This window comes from Strongylocentrotus purpuratus, unplaced genomic scaffold, assembly GCF_000002235.5.
Source record: "Strongylocentrotus purpuratus isolate Spur 01 unplaced genomic scaffold, Spur_5.0 spur5_scaffold_20, whole genome shotgun sequence".
Lineage (NCBI taxonomy): Eukaryota > Metazoa > Echinodermata > Echinoidea > Camarodonta > Strongylocentrotidae > Strongylocentrotus > Strongylocentrotus purpuratus.
Window position 1 is genome coordinate 41,938,187 of NW_022145606.1, and position 19,302 is coordinate 41,957,488.

At 36.8% G+C, this 19,302-nt stretch overlaps 1 protein-coding gene across 3 annotated transcripts in view; it reads right to left on the reverse strand.

Annotated features, from left to right (window-relative positions):
• LOC581393 (enolase-phosphatase E1) overlaps positions 1-19,302 on the reverse strand; it is an 83,654-nt gene that overhangs the window by 45,665 nt on the left and 18,687 nt on the right. The window contains exons 2-3 of one of the 3 annotated variants that reach the window (XM_030993370.1): positions 17,739-18,013; positions 344-468 (exon numbers count right to left, since the gene is read on the reverse strand). In XM_030993370.1, coding sequence (XP_030849230.1) covers positions 344-468; positions 17,739-18,013 — 400 coding nt within the window. Of the gene's footprint in view, positions 1-4; positions 58-203; positions 276-343; positions 469-14,314; positions 14,898-17,738; positions 18,014-19,302 lie in introns of those variants that run through there. The other 2 variants (XM_030993371.1, XM_030993372.1) reach the window with 2 other exon arrangements.

Genomic DNA, 19,302 nt, shown 5'->3' on the forward strand with positions numbered 1-19,302 from the left:
TTACCGTAGGGTTTTCTTGCACTCTGAACATCTGAAGCATGAGTTATGGTATATGATGTTATACAAAAACACCTAACACCTACACCATCTTCCCACTACTTAGCACCTTACATACAATTTATGCATAAAAAATAAACACCTAACACCTACCGTAGGGTTTTCTTGCACTTTGAACATCTGAAGCACGAGTTATGGTATATGATGTTATCTGCTGTGATCTTCTCCATGGGGTAGACTCGCTTCTGGCACACTTGATACTACAATCAGAACTTTTACACCATTTTCCCATTACTTGGCACCTTACATACAATTTATGCATCAAAAATAAACACCTAACACCTACCGTAGGGTTTTCTTGCACTCTGAACATTTGAAGCATGAGTTATGGTATATGATGTTATCTGCTGTGATCTTCTCCATGGGGTAGACTCGCTTCTGGCATACATGGCACAGCTCTGAGATGACGGTCTGCAGAGGGCGGTAAAGAAAAATAAAGAAGAATATCTTTGTTAAATGGCTGAACATTTCCAGGAGTTTGACTTGTTTGCATCATATATGGCACATTTCTGAGACAACAGTCGAGAAAAATATAGAACAGAATATCTTTGTTAAAATGGATGAAAATCTCCAGGAGTTTGTCTTGTTTGCAGTTTACATGGCACATTTCTGAGACTACGGTCAACAGAAGACGATTAAGGGGGGATCGGAATATCCCTGTTACAATAGTTAAAATTTTGCTTAATTCGCTTGTGGCATATATGTGATTTTTTTTCTTCTTCATGTAACTGTCTATAGAGGGCGATAGACAATAGGAGAGAGTAGAGTATCATCATTAAAATAGTGGAAAATATCCTGGAGTTTTGACCCGTATGTGGCATTCATGGCGAGGTTACACGTCTTAGGTTCGTCTATAGGGGGCAGCAGAGAAAAATACAGATTGGAATATCCTTGTTGAAATGGCTGAAAATTTCAAGGAGTTGACTGGTTTCCAGGGCAACATCTACTTTCTATAGAGGGCAGCATTGATAAACGAAATATATTGCTGGTTGTCACTTCCAATTACCTTTCTTTTTGGGTTATTCAATTGCGCTGACAACTTCTTGAAAGAATTGATTTTGTTATAAAGTTTTAGGCAAATTATTCTTTTTAATGGATCTAAAAAAAGCACTTGCCTTATTGAACGGAATGCTAAGAGGCAAGAGTATGTCGTGACTATTTTATTTTCTATTTGAGAGTTGAGACATATGTCATTTTTCGAAAGGTGCTCCTTCTTTGTCCAAATGTTTTGCAGGTTTTTGTGCTCCTTTATTTCGTTTTCAGGGGGGCATTCGTTTCACTCTGTATTTTTAATTCATGTATTCAGTGTATTTATTTGTGTAATGAACAGTCAACATGCATGTTTACTTCCCTCACATGGAAAACAAAAGGCTCAGACATAGTTTACAATGGGCCGAAATTGGAGACAAGACATGGAACACAGTTTTATGTTCTGATGATGTGTGAACACGGTTTTATGTCCATGAAGTACTTTCTACAGGTATATCACGGCCCACGTTCGAGTATCGGGTTCTGCCAAGCTGTCATCACGCTTGAAACACAAGACGCAGAAGTGGGTCAAATGTGCGTTCACAATCCAAGCCAAGTCTAAAGCACGAACTGCATAGCTCTTCTATACAGATCTTAGGCATGTAAGTATAGAATTACTCAAGGAAGTGAACTAGTGGATGCACTCACAGACCTGGGCCCCGTTTCATGAAAATTGTTTTCAAAAACAAATCACAATAAGCATTATAAGCTACTGAAATCGTTGAATTTGATTGGTTGAGAGCAGATTTGCAATGGAAATTTCGTATTTGTTATTGTTAACATGTTGTGTGAAACAGGGCCCATAATTACACAAGGAAGTGTAATAGTGCGTGTTCGTGGATGCACTCACAGATCTGGGCCCTGTTTCATAAAACATGTTATTAAGAACAAATGCTAACTTTCTATGGCACATTAGCTCTCAGCCAATCAAATGCCACCATTTTAGTAGCTTATAACAGTTATTGTAACTTGTTATCAATTGATAGCAAGTTTTATGAAAACAGGGGTCTGTTTGAAGGCTCAACGAGATATGATGCAGTAAACTGCTGCAAAACATCTATTTATTTATTTATTTAAATAAATAAATAAATAAATAAATAAATAAAACAAGCTGCCATTTCTACATTTTTTAGTGTAAATAAATGGCAACTGCGAGCATTAAAGGTCCAATGTAATATGCATAATCACTGTGTTCTGTCTCATAAGATATTATGGAAATGTGACATATTTACAAACACCCCCCCCCCCCCACCCCCACCCCCAATTTAGTTTTTCATAGGTTGATTTTATTACTGAATTGAATTATTTCCACAAAACATGAACAATAAAAGCATACATAATGATAAATTTACAATCACAAGAAGTGGAGGGATAACAAAAGTATAAATACTTCTCTAAATGATACCTACATGTACAATCAATTGAGGTGGAGGAATAATAAAAGTATAAATACTTCTCTAGGTTACCCCCTTAAACAAGTTTTTCTAAACAGAATTAAGACAGATTGTAAAAGTTCTAGCTGTTCACACATTATTCTATTTCATAAGTGATAGGTAGACTTTAACGAGGCTCTTTTCCCTTTCCTCAAATTGGCAACAAGTTAAAGTTTAATAATCATAATAATAATAATAATACTCCGTTTTTTTTTTTGCGCTTATTAGAATCACTAAGCGCTTCCAAACTTGGAGATTATTACACCGGCTTTAGCTGTGCTGCCATTGCGGCGCTCTAGCATTTCAAGGAATTAATTCCTGCCATTTTCTTTCACTTTGGTTCGACCTATCACCTAAAAAGAATGTCTGAACAGCTAGAACTTATACAATCTTTTTTAATTTTGTACAAGATCTAGCTGTTCACACATCATTCTTTTTAGGCGATAGGTAGACTTTAACGAGGCTTTTTTCCCTCTCCTCAATTTGACAACAGGTTAAAGTTTGCCATTTACTTTCACATTGGTTCTACCTATCATCTAAAAAGAATGTCTGAACAGCTAGAACTTATACAATCTTTTTTAATTTTGTACAAGATCTAGCTGTTCACACATCATTCTTTTTAGGTGATAGGTAAACTTTAACGAGGCTGGAGAAATGGCCAGAGTTAGAACAACTAGCCTTGATGATCACGTTTGTCTGTCGCGATGAAGTCATCAGCGGTTAATGGCTAGTCGATCAGGTAAGTGTCAAATTTAAACTAGCCACATCTCATTAGGAAATGGCTCATTTCCTTCTATTTGTCAACATCAATAACGACCCTTAACGAGCTACATACACCAAGTCCAGTATTCAAACAATTAAAAACACTGTCTTTAACAAGCTACATGTACACAAAGTCCAGTATTCAGGAAATTGAAAAACAATATAAGAAGTTTAATACACAAAGTCCAGTATTCAGGAAATTGACAACACTATAACAAGCTACACAAAGTCCAGTGTTCAAAGAATTATAAACACTTTAAGAAGTTACACCAAGTACAGTATTCAAACAACTGAAAACACTTTAACTTAAGCTACACCAAAGTCCAGTGTTCAAAGAATTATAAACACTTTAAGAAGTCACACCAAGTCCATTATTCAAACAATTGAAAACACTTTAACTTAGAAGCTACACCAAAGTCCAGTGTTCAAACAATTGAAAACACTTTAACTTAAGCTACACCAAAATCCAGTGTTCAAAGAATTATAAACACTTTAAGAAGTCACACCAAGTCCATTATTCAAACAATTGAAAACGCTTTAACTTAGAAGCTACACCAAAGTCCAGTGTCCAAAGAATTGAAAACACTTTAACTTAGAAGCTCATCCAGGTCCAGTATTCAGGAAATTGAAAACACTTTAACAAGCTACACCAAGTCCAGTGTTCAAATAATTGAAAACACTTTAACTTAGAAGCTCAGCCAGGCCCAGTATTCAAACAATTGAAAACGCTTTAACAAGCTACACCAAGTCCAGTGTTCAAAGAATTGAAAACACTTTAACTTAGAAGTTACACCAAAGTCCAGTATTCAAACAATTGAAAACAATATAACAAGCTACACCAAAGTCCAGTATTCAAACAATTGAAAACACTTTAACTTAGAAGTTACACCAAAGTCCAGTATTCAAACAATTGAAAACAATATAACAAGCTACACCAAAGTCCAGTATTCAAACAATTGAAACACTATAACAAGCTACACCAAGTCCAGTGTTCAAAGAATTGAAGAATACTTTAAAAAGTTACACCAAAGTCCAGTATTCAGGAAATTGACAACACTATAAGAAGTTACACCAAGTCCAGTGTTAAAGACCATCAATACTACTGGGCCAGAAGGGATTAGACCACACAGCGAGGTCACTGACAGGTGGCTATCTCATTAACTCAGCTCTCAACTAACATAAGAAAAAGAGGATCATGGGGGACCAATAGGCGCCGAATGGGGAAGTTTTCTATATAGAGGGAGCAAGCTTAGCTACAAGTAGGACAGTGGGTCTTTAAAAGAATTGAAAATACAAGAGGTATATTGTCCAAATTCATAATTTTTCCCTCTCCTCAAATTGGCCACAATTAAGCCTACTTGCCACTCCTAATTTTTGTTTATATTAAAAAAAGAAAAATGTTTATGAACGAACCAATATGATTTAGTAAATGGCAAAATACTACAGAACAAAATTGCCAATTTGTACACGAAAATTTACAGAAGTTGCTAAATTAAAGCTTCTTTTAGTTGGGTACAATTAAATCGCTCTTCTTTGATAATTAGACAAGGTACATGATTTCCTGCAATGGAAGAGGGTGGGTGAGGGTGGGTGATGTCCGTTGTGTGTGTGTGTGTGTGTGTATGTGTGGGGTGTGGGTGTGGGTGGCTAATAGTCCTATTCTTAGCTTCTAACAACAAGTATCTACCTGCATGACTTTCTGCATTGGAAGAGGGTGGGTGGGTGAGGGTGGGTGAGGGTGGGTGATGTTCGCTGTGTGTGTGTGTGTGTGTGGGTGTGGGTGGCTAATAGTCCTATTCTTAGCTTCTAACAACAAGTATCTACCTGCATGACTTTCTGCATTGGAAGAGGGTGGGTGGGTGAGGGTGGGTGATGTTCGCTGTGTGTGTGTGTGTGTGTGTGTGGGTGTGGGTGGTTAATAGTCCTATTCTTAGTTTCTAACAACAAGTATCTACCTGCATGACTTCCTGCATTGGAAGAGGGTGGGTGAGGGTGGGTGATGTCCCCTGTGTGTGTGTGTGTGTGTGGGTGTGGGTGGCTAATAGTCCTATTCTTAGTTTCTAATAACAACATGTATTTTCCTGTTCCTGTATAGGCTTCCTGGCGTTCAACCCACCCACCTTCCTGGACAAATGAACCCTGGCGAAGCCCTTTTAAAAGTGAAGCATCAACAACATCAAAGAGAAACGATTCCTGCTCTTATCCTTTTCCCAGGGTAATAAAGACGTGAAAGAGAGTGACATTAAACACACACTTCCCCCAAAAAAGCGTGTTTGAAGTCGATTATTGATATCAGAAAACCCACTTTCAAACTAATTTGTTTTGAATATCTTTACAGTAGTGTATATTAAATGACATCCTTGTTCACATCATTATACAATTTAAATGAAATTTTGCCATCAAATTTGGGGGGCTCCCAACACTTTAGAGGGGCTTTGAACTCCAAGCATGAGTTTGGGGGATGGTTTTAAGACAGTAACCCTTCTGCACGTTTTGTACACTATTTATCACATATTTTAAGTCAAATTTTAAGTCAAATACACAGTGCATAAATACAGTACTTATACTGTTTTCACACTGGCAATATTTTGCTTAACCCCGTACTATAGGTGGGGTTAAGGGGGGGTCTTAGCCCCACCTATAGTACGGGGTTAAGCCTATTCCACTTTCTGTTCAGACTGGTTTTTACCAAAGTGGGCTAAAGTTGGCTAACCCCACCTATAGTACGGGGTTAACTAACCCTGCAAAATAGCAGGGCTAACTCCGCAATTGTGGTGCTAACTCCTGCTAACCCCGCAATTGCGGTGCTAAGCAAATGAATGAGAACAGAAACGAAAAATAGTCCGATACTACGCAATGGAGCGTATCGCAGCTGGCCAGGTGCGAAGGATGTCCAATCATAACATACACGATATCCGGGGTTAACGAAATGCAGTAAGAACAGCGGGAATTTTCTTATTCCGGAATAGGCGCTAGTACGGGACTAAAAACAGCGTGTGTGAAAAGCCAAAAAAATAGTCCGGGGTTAAGGATAGTACGGGGCTAAGCAAAGTACGGGGTTAAGCAAAACCAGTGTGAAAAGAGTATAAGTATTGGGTAATGTATCATTTACGCACGAGTTGAATCAAACCAATGACATGATGGTCACAAAAGTTACGACCTAATTCTTAAAAGGTCAATCAGGAAATATTTGGCATAGCGGCCCACCTACTTCAGTCTCAGCTTCAACATCTTCTGCTAGAAGGGAGCGCATCAACGTACTTTACACAGACAATCCTTTGCGTGAGGGGATAATGAAATAATCCGCAATGTTGGTCTAAAGAAGCTAGGTGATGTCTTAAATAATTCTTCTTGGCTAAACTGAAGGAGCAAACTCAAAGCCTTTATAAGATTATTATCAATGCCGACAGATTCTGTAGGGTATGGCATTCATGGTTCAGAGCTGTTATTTTCTTTTTAACAGACTGAATTTACAATTGGGTTTTAGATCAGGTTTTGGGTCCAAATGTATTTATGTTTCATCCAGTATTGCAATAAGATTTTCTTACTGTCGGATACTGATTGTGAAGCAAATGTTGCCAGACCAAAAATTAAAATCAACAGATTGAAATTATGCAATAACAAACAACAAAATCAGAAAGTAAAAAAAAATATCAAAAATTTGCAATCATACATGCACTTTGAATGTAACATTGCAATTAAGAACCCCAGTATGAAACCAATCTAGTCTGCATCAATCACTAAGAATATTAAAGTTGTAAAAAAAAAATTGTCCAGAGCAAATTGGAGAGGAGCTCGCAAGATACATCACAGCGTTGCCACTTTGTGTTTAATCGATCACAAATTTTTAAAAAATCAAAACTTTCCTACTTTAAAACAGATATTACTCAAACTTTCACTAGTTTGTTTCTCTCATTTTTCGGCTTCTATTCAATTTGAAACCAATTTCGTATGGACTTCCCCTTTAATGTTCAATCTCATAATTGTGTCGTCCCCACATCCTATGTATACACAAATAGAAGGCTAAAATGATTATGATATGTGATGTTGGTATAAGGGTTGGTTCTCCATGCCATGGGCATATCACTTACAGGATGTAATACATTAATGTCTCTGGTTAACCCAATTTGTTTTAGACCAAGCACATGGTAGTCTTGAGACACAGACCCATCGAACCTCAATTTGCTCCTGACTTCTATGAACATAGTAGTCTAAAAAACAAAGCCCCTTAAATGTAAAATAGTTCCAGACCAAAACAAAAGTAGTTTTACAAACACAGAACCATTGAACATCAATTTGTTGAAGAATATTAAAGAACACAGTAGTTTCAATACAAAGGGCTCATTGAATATCAATTTGTTCCAGACTAAAACCGTAATAGTTTAAAAACAGAACCATTGAACATCAATTTGTTGAAGAGAATTGAAGAACATAGTAGTCTCAAAACACAGACCCATTGAACAGCAAACAGTAAAGATATATTGACTGCTATGAGAGGCATAGCCGTTTCTATAGGCTCAAGGAGACGTTACATCCTGCTATAATCCCGTTAGTTTCTTTGCAGGCATGGCTAAAATCTTGACTTCAATTTCGACCAATCAGATGACTAAATTTATTCAACATACTAAAGAAAGGTATATAACAGTATATATTCAATTTTGTTTTAAAAATCTTAATTATATTTATAATAGTTTCAACTTTTTTTTTCTTCATCTGAGTGTTTTTAAAGAAAAGGCAAAAATGGGAGTAAACATGATGAGAGGAAAATCCTTCTTCCTCGCTATTATCTTATTCAGGCATCTCCCGTCCCTCCCACTGACCACACCCCCTGTACAGAGTGGAATGCACCCCGACACATAGCACTAGCAGCTGTCTACATTCACAGACATGGTTCATAACACCAGTCTCAGAGGGGTGTTACATTTCATAACAAGGAGCGGACATGAGGCCCATTTACACATCCCAAACACCATTTCGAAAAATCATCCATTTTTTTAGACTGCCATTTACACTTCTGGAGGAACCCATTAAAAAATGAAATGATAAGAGCAAATCATTAAAACTTAAAAAAGTTAAAAGATAAAGTAATGTCAACAAGAATTTGCCTCTGTTTTTCTGAGTGCGTTTTGCTCACTGCATGTACTTGTTTTGTGGTATATGTGGATGCAGAAATAACCATAAAATGTCACATTTGCAGGCAAAATTCAGAAGGTTTTTATATTAAACTTCCTCAAGTACTACCCTGTGTCTTTTTGTTCTATTTCCTGATTTCTTTTTTTTTGCAGAAGATTTTACCTTGATTCTCGAATGAGGAAGGAACAGAACATACTGCTAGCACAAGTTATTTTGAAATCCAACTTTTTCAATAACTGTGGATAGATATGTCCTCTAACAATATAGAAGAGAAAGAGAAAGAGAAAGAGACAGAGAGAAAGAGACAGAGAGAGAGAAAGAGACAGCGAGAGAGAGAAAGAGACAGAGAGAGAGAGAGAAAGAGACAGAGAGAGAAAGAGAAAGAGAGAAAGAAAGAGAGAGAGAGAAAGAGAGAGAGAGAAAGAGAAAGAGAGAAAGAGAAAGAGAGAGAGAGAAAGAGAAAGAGAGAAACAGACAGCGAGAGAGAGAAAGAGAGAGAGAGAGAGAGAGAGAAAGACAAAATAAAGATAGAAAGAGAGTGAGAGACAAGGGGGGGGGGGGGGGGGAATAGAGTGAGAATTTAGACATTATGCATTACTAGGTTATGTTACCCCAAAAACTGTTTGTATGAACTTTTTGGATTTGATAGCTACAACCATGTAGCTTATACAATCAAGTACCAATTTTCAATTCGTCTTTGGCTGTAACGGGAAAAATTCTATAACCGAACTTACCTATTTAAAGAGGAAATAAAAAGGTGTTCCAATTCCTAACTACATCATGTAGTTCCTTGTACAAACGAATGATCATATTACAAGGAGAGCGATCATTAGCCTCTAGAAAGGAGTAATATTACACCCAGTTCACAATACAAGAAACGGAATGCGCTTTCTTTACTTAACGTATCATACAGCTATGGTTCCTGTATAGCTATACCAAGAATTTTGGTTGTGTGAATGGGGGAGAGGGTAGAGATAACATGTACAAATATTTATGAGGTTATTACAGCCAGTTCACAATACAAGAAACGGAATGCGCTTTCTTTACTTTACGTACCATACAGCTATGGTTCCTGTATAGCTGCTATACCACGAATATGGGTTGTGTGAATGGGGGAGAAGGTAGAGATAACATGTATAAATATTTATGAGGGTATGTTTGTATGTCGTTGATGAAGCAAGAGGGTATGGTCCATACACAAACAAACAACAAGATAAGACTGAACCAAGTACGCAAACCATTGCACGTATTGATTACATGTTGTTCTTCAAATTGGCAGCAATAATTTTCTTTTTTTGCTACACTGTTCTAATAAAATGTAATAACTCAGAAAACAATATACAGGGGTAAGAAACTTTTAGAATCTATTTCTAGAGCTAAATTGATCACATGTGGTTCTTCAAATTGGCCACAATGGTTTTCTTTTTTTGCTGCACTGTTCTAATAAAATGTAATAACTCTGTAACAATATAAAGGAGTAAGAAACTTTCAGGGGAAAAAAAGAACTATATTGATCAATCTTTGTTAAACAATCTTCATAACTCAATAATGTTCTGAGAAGATATAAACTTTGTTATCTCCCAAGAATAAATTATATTGTCACAACCAATATATGAAATAAGAGGTAAAAGAAATGATTCCAATTGCATAGGCAAGTAAGCCCTAAAATCAATCAGAAGTTTGTAGTCTCCGATTTCTTATGTACACTGTATATAGTTGCGATTGATAACAACTCTTTGTAAGACGGCCCAGGAGATGAAGTGAATGATGTCACAATGGTTAAAACTCAAATTAAATGTGATGTCACAATGGTTAAAACTAAAATTAAGTGTGATGTCACGATGTGAACTAACACACATCAGACTAATAGCTAGGCATGTCATGCTCACTCGAGAATTCTTCTTAGCCTAAATTTAGATCGAGGAATGATATTGATAGCAGCGGTCGCCATCGCTCAATGAATCATACAAACAATTCAAGCTTGGTCGTACATTGAATACCTGAGGCTGAGGAAGATGGGATACATCGTAATCATTTCTGGCTACAATGGTTTTATGTAGAACCTATGGAATCTATACAGTTGGGATTCAGTGTACAGAATAGAGAGAAGAGAAAGAGAGAAGAGAAAGATAGACAGGGAGAAATGGACAGACGAGGAGAGGATGGAAGAGGAGGGAAGAGAGAAAAAAAGACAGAGAAAAGGAGGAAAGAGCAAGAGGAAATAATAGAGAGAGGGGGAAAAGGGAGAGAGGGGGAAAAGGGAGAGAGGGGGAAAAGGGAGAGAAAGGGAGAGAAAGGGGGAAGAGAGGAAGAGTGAGGGAGCAAGAAAGAAATAATGGAGAGAGAGAGAGAGAGGGGAAAGGGGTGAGAGAGAGAGAGAGCGAGAGGGGAAGGGAGAGAGAGAGGGAGAGAGGGAGAGAAAGAGGGAGAGAGGGAGAGAAAGAGGGAGAGAAAAGAGAGAGAGGGAGCGAGAGAAAATACAAGAGAGAAATAATGAAGAGAGAGAGGGAAGAGAGAGAGAGAGAGAGGGGAAGGGACAGAGAAACAGAGAGAGAGGGGAAGGGAAAGAGAGACAGAGAGAGAGAGAGAGAGAAGGAAGGGGAAGGTAAAAAAAAAAAAAAGAGGAAGAGAGGGAAAGAGGGAACAGAGAAAAAAAAAAGGAGAAAAGAGCAAGTGACGCTTAAACAAACAGAATAAGAGAAAGAAAGTCAGTTGAAGAAACATAAAAATAGTACATGGGTTTAAGAAGAAAAAAAAGAGTGGGAGGGATCCATAGTTAATTAAGTTAAGTATTTTAACCCCGAGTTCGTCCACACGGTCCGTAACGACAAGATATCTTTGATGTTTAAAACCAAGACCTAAACTGAAAGTTACTGACTGCCGTGAGAACCTCATTAGTGGCTTAATCTCATGTTCCTCTGATCATGGCAACATTAGCCAGGATTAAAATCATCTTAATCTGTCTGGGAGATCACGTCCAATGATCAAGAGTCAAGCTTCTGGGCTTTTAGTAACAAATATGTGCTATTTCTAACCAAAAATAAACCTTTTTAAAGGTATATATTGTTTGATGATTGGTAATGTCATATTACATTTTATGACGCCATTTAACTAGGAACATGTGGTAACAACCCAATTTAAAGAAAAAAACACCAATTTAATCTACCATTTACCTTACAGGGAAAAACTTTCTAATTAATAACAGTAATATTTGCCTGCCATCAAGCATTCAGGTTTTTTTTTTATATAGGTTGCAGGATCACCACATCAGCATTTATGAAATACACAGTGATCTTCCTACAAATCAATACAAATTAATAGTACAGAAAAAGATAAGGATTCATATAGGCATCACTTTGGTTAAATTTGGTTTATTTTTGCTTATTTCTAGTCATATTTGAAAATTGGGAGCATTTTGAAAGCGAACCTGCTCAGGTGGTATTATTACCATTATTTTCTTCCACAATACAAATGAATATATTTTTTAGTTGGAAATCCACCATTTTATTTTTGTATACATTTAGAATCGTTGAACCTTCTCTTTAAAGTGCTGGTCATTCTATATGAAGAGGGCACAGTATATGAAAATCAATAACAACCAGAGTCAGCTGTTAAAATACATCAATAAAAGAACCAGCCTAACTAGCTGTAATTATAGCTAAGAACAGATGGCAAACAGGCTGAACATAGCAGGACAAAAGGGGCAAGATATGGTTGCCAAGTTAGAAATAACCAGGGGGCCAATCTAAATGAGACTGTCCTAAAACACACAGCAACAAAAAGGCTTTGATTTAAATATAATCCACAGAGGCCTACAATGCACAATTTCAGGAACAATCTTGTAAATATATCCTAATTTTAATTCTACTTCTACATGAAGTGTAGGTCTAAAAACCTATTGTTTTCTTTATATTCTCGATATGTTTTTGTTTTCTTTATTTACCTTTACCGGTAGACAGTATAGTAGAGGCATTTTATCGTTATCAATGTCATTAACCAGTTCTATTATGTGGACTACTAGTACTAAAACAAAGGCAGTTTAGTGAAAGGCAGTTTTGTGAAATGCAGTTGCAAGTTAAGAGGCATCTGAAACGCAAACTAATAATAATGATAATAACCTAGGCTTCTTAGTGCATTTCATCTTCAGTGATAATATCAATGCGCTTTACAATAATAAAACATAATTACAGAACTACTACTTATTACTACCGCTAATAAAGAAATATCAAAGTAAGAACAAGATAGAACAAGATTTATCATGATCAATCATAATAAATATTGATAATCACAGAGAAATAAAAGCAAGTTATGACAAAGTACAATGTTAGTTTAAATTGCAAACTTTCAATGAAACAAAAATTAGTCTTCATAGGGGCACAACCGCATCAATTAGGATTAAGACAAAAGCTAGCATTTACAGCAAAACCCTTGATAACTCCAGTTGGTTAAAGAACTGTTATTCATAAAGGTTTGATTATGACTTTAATGCACAGACGCCAGAAGGAAGTCATAAAATCATTTGCACTCGAGTCCAGATACATCTTTACAAGCCCATACAGTACGGCTAACCCATCACAAGTGATAATGGCATTCGCTTGTATGTTTAAGTGCACTATTGAGTATTGACTGATATCGCTAGGTTTGATGAATGGATTTAACTGCTTCAAACGATTTTGGACAGCCAAGCACTTAGCTTAAATGAACTCCAATCGGCCGTTACACTTTAACGAGATGAGTTCTGAGAATGGCAAAATGATTTGTGAGCTTTTTCATATTTTTGTTTACTGTCGGCATGGAAGAATAGCATGGAATAACAGCAAGAAAGAAATGTCCTTTGAATAGGATAATTTCTTATGCGAAACATAACAAGAACTAGCGATAGTGTTTGGACCACAATTTCACGCCACATGCTTGTGCAGTCTCACATGCACACTTCTGTGTACTGCAGTGTTGACTTTCAGCGAGCCGAGTCAACTTCTTTCAATTTGATGATTCTAAAACATCCCAGCATTCACTAATAATTCAGTGCCACTTAATCATCCTTTTCCAAACCTTTCCAGAAGGTTTATTTCAAAATGAAGTCCTAAGACCAGGACCCAGTTTCATAAAACTTGTTATCAATGACAAGTAACAATAACTGTTATAAGCTACTGAAATCGTGCCATTTGATTGGCTGAGAGCAAATTTGTCATAGATGTTTAGCATTTGTTATTGATAACAAGTTTCATGAAACCGGGCCCACACCTCAACTTCGTCTTTAATTAGTTTTGCACAGTCGGCATGAAGGCTGGATGGATTTGAGTTTCAGTGCAGGTATATATTTGCCGCAACAGCAAATCACCTTTAGTATTGCCTAGATACGAAGGCATGCGCAAAGGCAGTTAAAACTGGAGCGTAAGAAGATAAGCAAATTCACAAAGCAATGATACAGGCACCATTTTCCTGTTCCCTTGGAACAAGTTTTCAATTCCACATGCTACGGTATACATATCTCCTATTTTGGGGACTGTCTCCGATTTGGGATACCAGTTTCCTTTGCTTATATTTGTGGCAAAGCGATTGCCTCCGCTGTAAATATAAATATGAGCAGATCGATTCCTCATGAAATGGTTCCCCTCTTGACAATTTCTTGCCGTAGATATAGATGTTATTTCTTTTGTTCTTTTGTAAGCTAAGTCTCCAATAATATGGGAGAGATCCTCCAAAATTGGATGTGCGTCTATACTGGTCCGAGACAGAAATTCTCTTCATGATAGCATATATAGGCTTTAGCTCTCACACACAAACAAGACATGTGAAAAATAAAAACAAAAGCAAAACAAAAAACAAAAACAAAGGAACAAAAATTGAATCAAAACTGCAAATCATTTGATACTCCCTGCCGGAGTCCTCCTACTCACGAATCGTGGCTTCTTTTCGGTCGTCGTAGTCTCGGTCGACATCTTTGTTTTTCGGTCTGGCTACGTCGAACGTAAACAAACAGTACTGTTCAGGGTTTAGTCAAAATTTGGGAATGGTCTAAAAGTTGTTGTTGTAGAAAACGGAAATTAAGTGGGAGCTTTGAAACCGAGGTAGTACTAGTAACTAATAATATACACAGGGCAGGATGTGTATGTGATGGGGCGTGTGTCGCCTAACGTTTTAGTCGGTCATGTGTCCAGCTTGTCCGTAGGGGGTCCCCGATGAAACTTGGTCTTCAAGAAGATGGCTTGGATGAAGTAAGGCAAGTGTCCAGTGTTTTGAGTCACTGTAGGGAGTCTATGTGTGGCGATGATGATGATGTATGTCGCAGGCTTTGCTGATCGAGCTTGATGCATAGAAGTGAGCTTGTAATGTAGTCTGCTTCAGTGCTCAGTAATGCAGTGCTCTGCCTGCCTCAGCTAGCTCCATTCACAATGGGGAAGAGATTTCTTACATCTAGTCTGCACCCCAGGAAATCACAACAATAAATCTTCAGCAAATTCGGAATTCTGGATACTTTATTAAAATTGTAACCCCTAAACCATTTCAGCAATGATCATCCAGTGCCAGATTAGTTATGCATACTGCAGAAATCCTAAACCGCTGGAAGAAAGTCATGTTTTTGAACATTCGTTTTGAATCAGAGTGGCCTAAGTGCTAAAGAGGTCTGCAAATTCAGACTAGGTACAATAGATAGGGGTTATGTGTACCATGTAATGAAGATATAGGGTTCTAAGCATGTGTGTGTATGGGTGTATATCCTGTGTGTCTGACAGCTGGATAGCCTTGCATGCACATACAGGGGTTCTGCTGTGAACCATTTACTTTCACTGGCCGACACTTCCTGGTTTACAGTCTAACAATTCAGACCCTGCTTTCTTCCTTTGTTGAAAATCCATCCATTCCTTAACTCTCTGACTATTTAGATGAAAAAAAAAACGTTTTGATCCAACAAATAATCATTAATATGATCATCAGCATTTTAATTACAAAGAATTATATATTCAATTTAGGGACGATGAGAAATATCGTAACAATAATTGTCTGGGTCTGGAATGTAGAATAATATCTGGATTCTTCCACTAATATCTTGATAGAGGGGGGTCAGACTAGGCACAGAACAGGATATCGGTTGTAATAATATTTCCTTTTAGAGATTATTTGACACCAATCTTCAAAACCATCAAATCAAGGAACTGTGATAAGTAGAAACTTGTGTTTGTTTTGTTTGTTTTGTTTGTTTTCACACCAAGTTGGTATACAAGTAGTTTCATTAAATTGTAGTTTATGTGCTACATGAGAGAGAGAGAGAGAGAGAGAGAGAGAGAGAGAGAGAGAGAGAGAGAGAGTATAGGAGAAACAAGTATTTCTTTATACTGCCATTAAATGCCATGTTATCAGAATCATAAAAGCTACGTGATGTAATATGGGACCTTTTATGACCAACCTTAAATTCTTTCTTTTGTTTATCTTTCGTATATGGGTATGACTATCATTTTTATTTCATTTTCATGACATTATTTTTAATACCTGGTATTTTGTTTTGCTGGTAGCTAGCTTCCTATTACAAGAATTTCTCATCTTTTATCTGTTTCGGGAAGCAATTTTTTGACTCAGGTATGCACCTAGTCCAGATTCTGTCTTTTTAACCTTTTTTTTCCCCCTTTAATCATCATGATCACCATCTCTTACATCTAGCAGCCTTTTCACACACAGCTAAAATTCATCGTATCTAGAGATGATTAGCATAAACGTGTTTAACTCAACAGTTTTAAACATGTTTATAGCAAATTTTCCCTGTGTGAACATCGTTTATACGATGTTGGGATAGATACGAAGTGGCGATTCATACGCCCCTAAAAGCAGGCTGCAGATACGAAGTTCGTATCTAGAGAGCTTGACATTTTGTGTGTGAAAGGTTATTCGTGTTTCAGACGTGTTTAAACTGGATGGAGCGTGCGCTTTGATTGATACGACATGACCTTCAATGCCCAATGGCACTACTGTTCATTTTACGAGCAGTAGTTAATCACGAAACGATTAACGATCGCACCAAAATTTCTGTGTGTGAATGATGTCATATGTACAGGTGATTAGTTTAAAGCCCTTTAAACTAATCATGTTTATAGAATTTTAGCTCAGCTGTGTGTGAAAAGGCTGCTAGACAGAGACAAGTCTCCACTAAGCATGTGACCCCTGAGAATACATCTGTTAAAACCCCACTAATCGGTGCCTGTTGGTCCCCCATGATCCCCTTTTTCTAATGTTAACCAAGAGATGATTGGATGAGATAACCACCTGTCAGTGACCTTGCAGGGAGGTCTAATTTCCACTGGCCAAACTAGTGTAGACAGGCTTTCAAAAAAAATTGGAGTGTAAGGAGTGTCTTCATTTTAAAGTTGAGGGTTCTTATTTTCTTAACTTATTGGGCGCGTGACACGGAAACAATCCAGACAAGGAGTCGGTATGTACCAAGCAAAAGCCAATGACTAACATAACATATTTTGTTTAATCAAGTTGACTTCCTTTTGGTTTCTTGTAATTTATTTTTCTGTTCCTCCAAAAATGACACCTCATAAAGTTGTTTGAACTATGACTTCAAGCCATTACAAAGATATCCCTTTCAAAGATATTAATCTCCATTTGCCACTCTCCACACAGGTGAAGTAAATGATTACTTTAAACGCAGAAAGACTCCATGTCTTGAAGTGTACAGATAGTAGACGGTTTTGGGTTAAACAAAATGGTAGACTACTAAATTATACTATATGAGCAATAGAATGATGATCATTGAAAAGTATATAGTCGGTGGTTGATGTGGTTTTACATGAATTTAACATCTCGTGAATTTGTCCTTAAATCCTTGGTCTGCGCAAAAACCATTTCCTCATACGATAGTCATTCAGTTATGTGTAGGCATGGAAACATTGCAAATCTGGAATACTCACAAAATGATTCCTGAACATGAATTTGGTATGTGTATGAAACCATTCACAAATCTGGAATACTGAACAAAAAATCATGAACATGTCATGTCCTGCACGTTTTTAATTGAATTTTTTTCTTTTATTGTGTACGTTTTTGTTCTTGTTTTTCTTCTATTGATGAAGCTATTCAACTCAATGAAATACTCATAAAATTCATGACCGTCCTTTGCTCATGTTGCTATTCAAAAGTAAATTGGGGGAAAAAACGTGAATTATTTCAAACCACATTAAAAAGTCTGAAATATAGTGGTGAAATTCACAATCATTTTGTGCCTCCGAAAGTTTCTCATCTTCTAGATTGAAAAAGAGATTGGCAGATTTTACTGCTACTCAAACTCAATCTCCCACTCACACTCACACTCAAACTCAAACTCACCGCAGAGCCAAACTTGAGACTTTTGGACCGAGTCCCCGCGTTTCTCTTGATCGGGCGGGACCCGCCATCAGAACTATCCGACGACCCCCCCTGCTCAAACTGCGAGAAGCGAGACATGTTGAGACGGCCCGTGCCGGCAAACGTGTGTCGTTTGCTGTCCGAGGACGAAGTCTCGCTGCCGGAGGAATTAGGCGAGCCGGCGAACTTTGAGAATTTGGAAGAATCGAGGCGGTTGGATTTGCTCCGCGTGAGACCTGGACGGAAGCCCTCATTGTCTGCAAATATGAAAAGATATGAAATATGAACATATAAAATAGTATATATGTGTGTATATATAAAGATATAATAATAATAATAATAATAGTAATAATAGTATTATCAATAATGACAATAATAATTATAGTAATAGCAATAATGATTATAAAAATATTAATAGTAATATTGAGAAAAAAAATCAAAAAAATCAGCAACATCAACAGCAATAATAAGAATAATTCTGAAAAGAAAGATAATCATAACAATGAAAGGAAAAAAGACAATTATGAAAGTAAACATATTTTAAAAGGGTATAGGTATCAATCATACAAATATGGTGTTATAATGATATCCCTAATTAATTGTACAAATTATGAAAGTACCAATAAGATAATACCTCTAAATACTGATATTCATTTGATAAAAGAGGACTTTAAAATAAGAAGAGCGATAGTGGCTATAACAGTAGTAATAAGACTGTCAAATGCATGAATCAGGGACCCGTTTCACAAAGCCTTTTTTCAATGACAAATGACAAAATCAGTGACAAATCTGCTGATAACCAATCAGAAGAAAGAATTTCACTATCATTTGTCACTGATAACAAGTTTTGTGAAATAGGGCCCGGAACAATGCTGTTTCAATTACTGGTATAATCATATTTGAATACTAATGATAAATGTAATTATGATGCTCGCATTATATTGGAAATGTTCTTTTGATGAATGCGAAGATGAGATTAAAGAACATCTTGGTAAATACCAACGGTAGCATGGGTAGCACCATCAGTCAGAAAATGATTAAGTTTAACCATTTTAAAGATTGCTACAGAGCTGGAAATCTCAAAAGCTCTCAAATAAAAATATTAACAAATAAACAAACAATGAATGAATATAGAATATATAGTTAGATAGTGTTATATCAAAATTTGATTATACACACATCGTATTTAACTATCACATTTCAAGATTACAATGGCAATTAAATTAGCTGCTGTAAAAAATGCTGTGAATAAATTAGATGAAATGATGAACATTTAAGCAGCATACAAGCTTGTAGAGAGTATGCAAACTCAAATGGGACCCCCTATAGAAGACAAAAATTGTGTGCAGCCTAAATCTGTATGATGTGGTGTTACAAGGCTCTTTTTTTTTTTTTATCGAAATAAAAAAATCTACCGCTGGAGTGTTTTTTTCTTTAATGCCAGCCGGAGCTTCACCAATTTTTTGCAGTGTAAAAGGCAAACTTAAGAAAGATACCATTTTTTGGTCACGTGACTCTCCCCACTTCCGTGCTAACGTAGACAGGT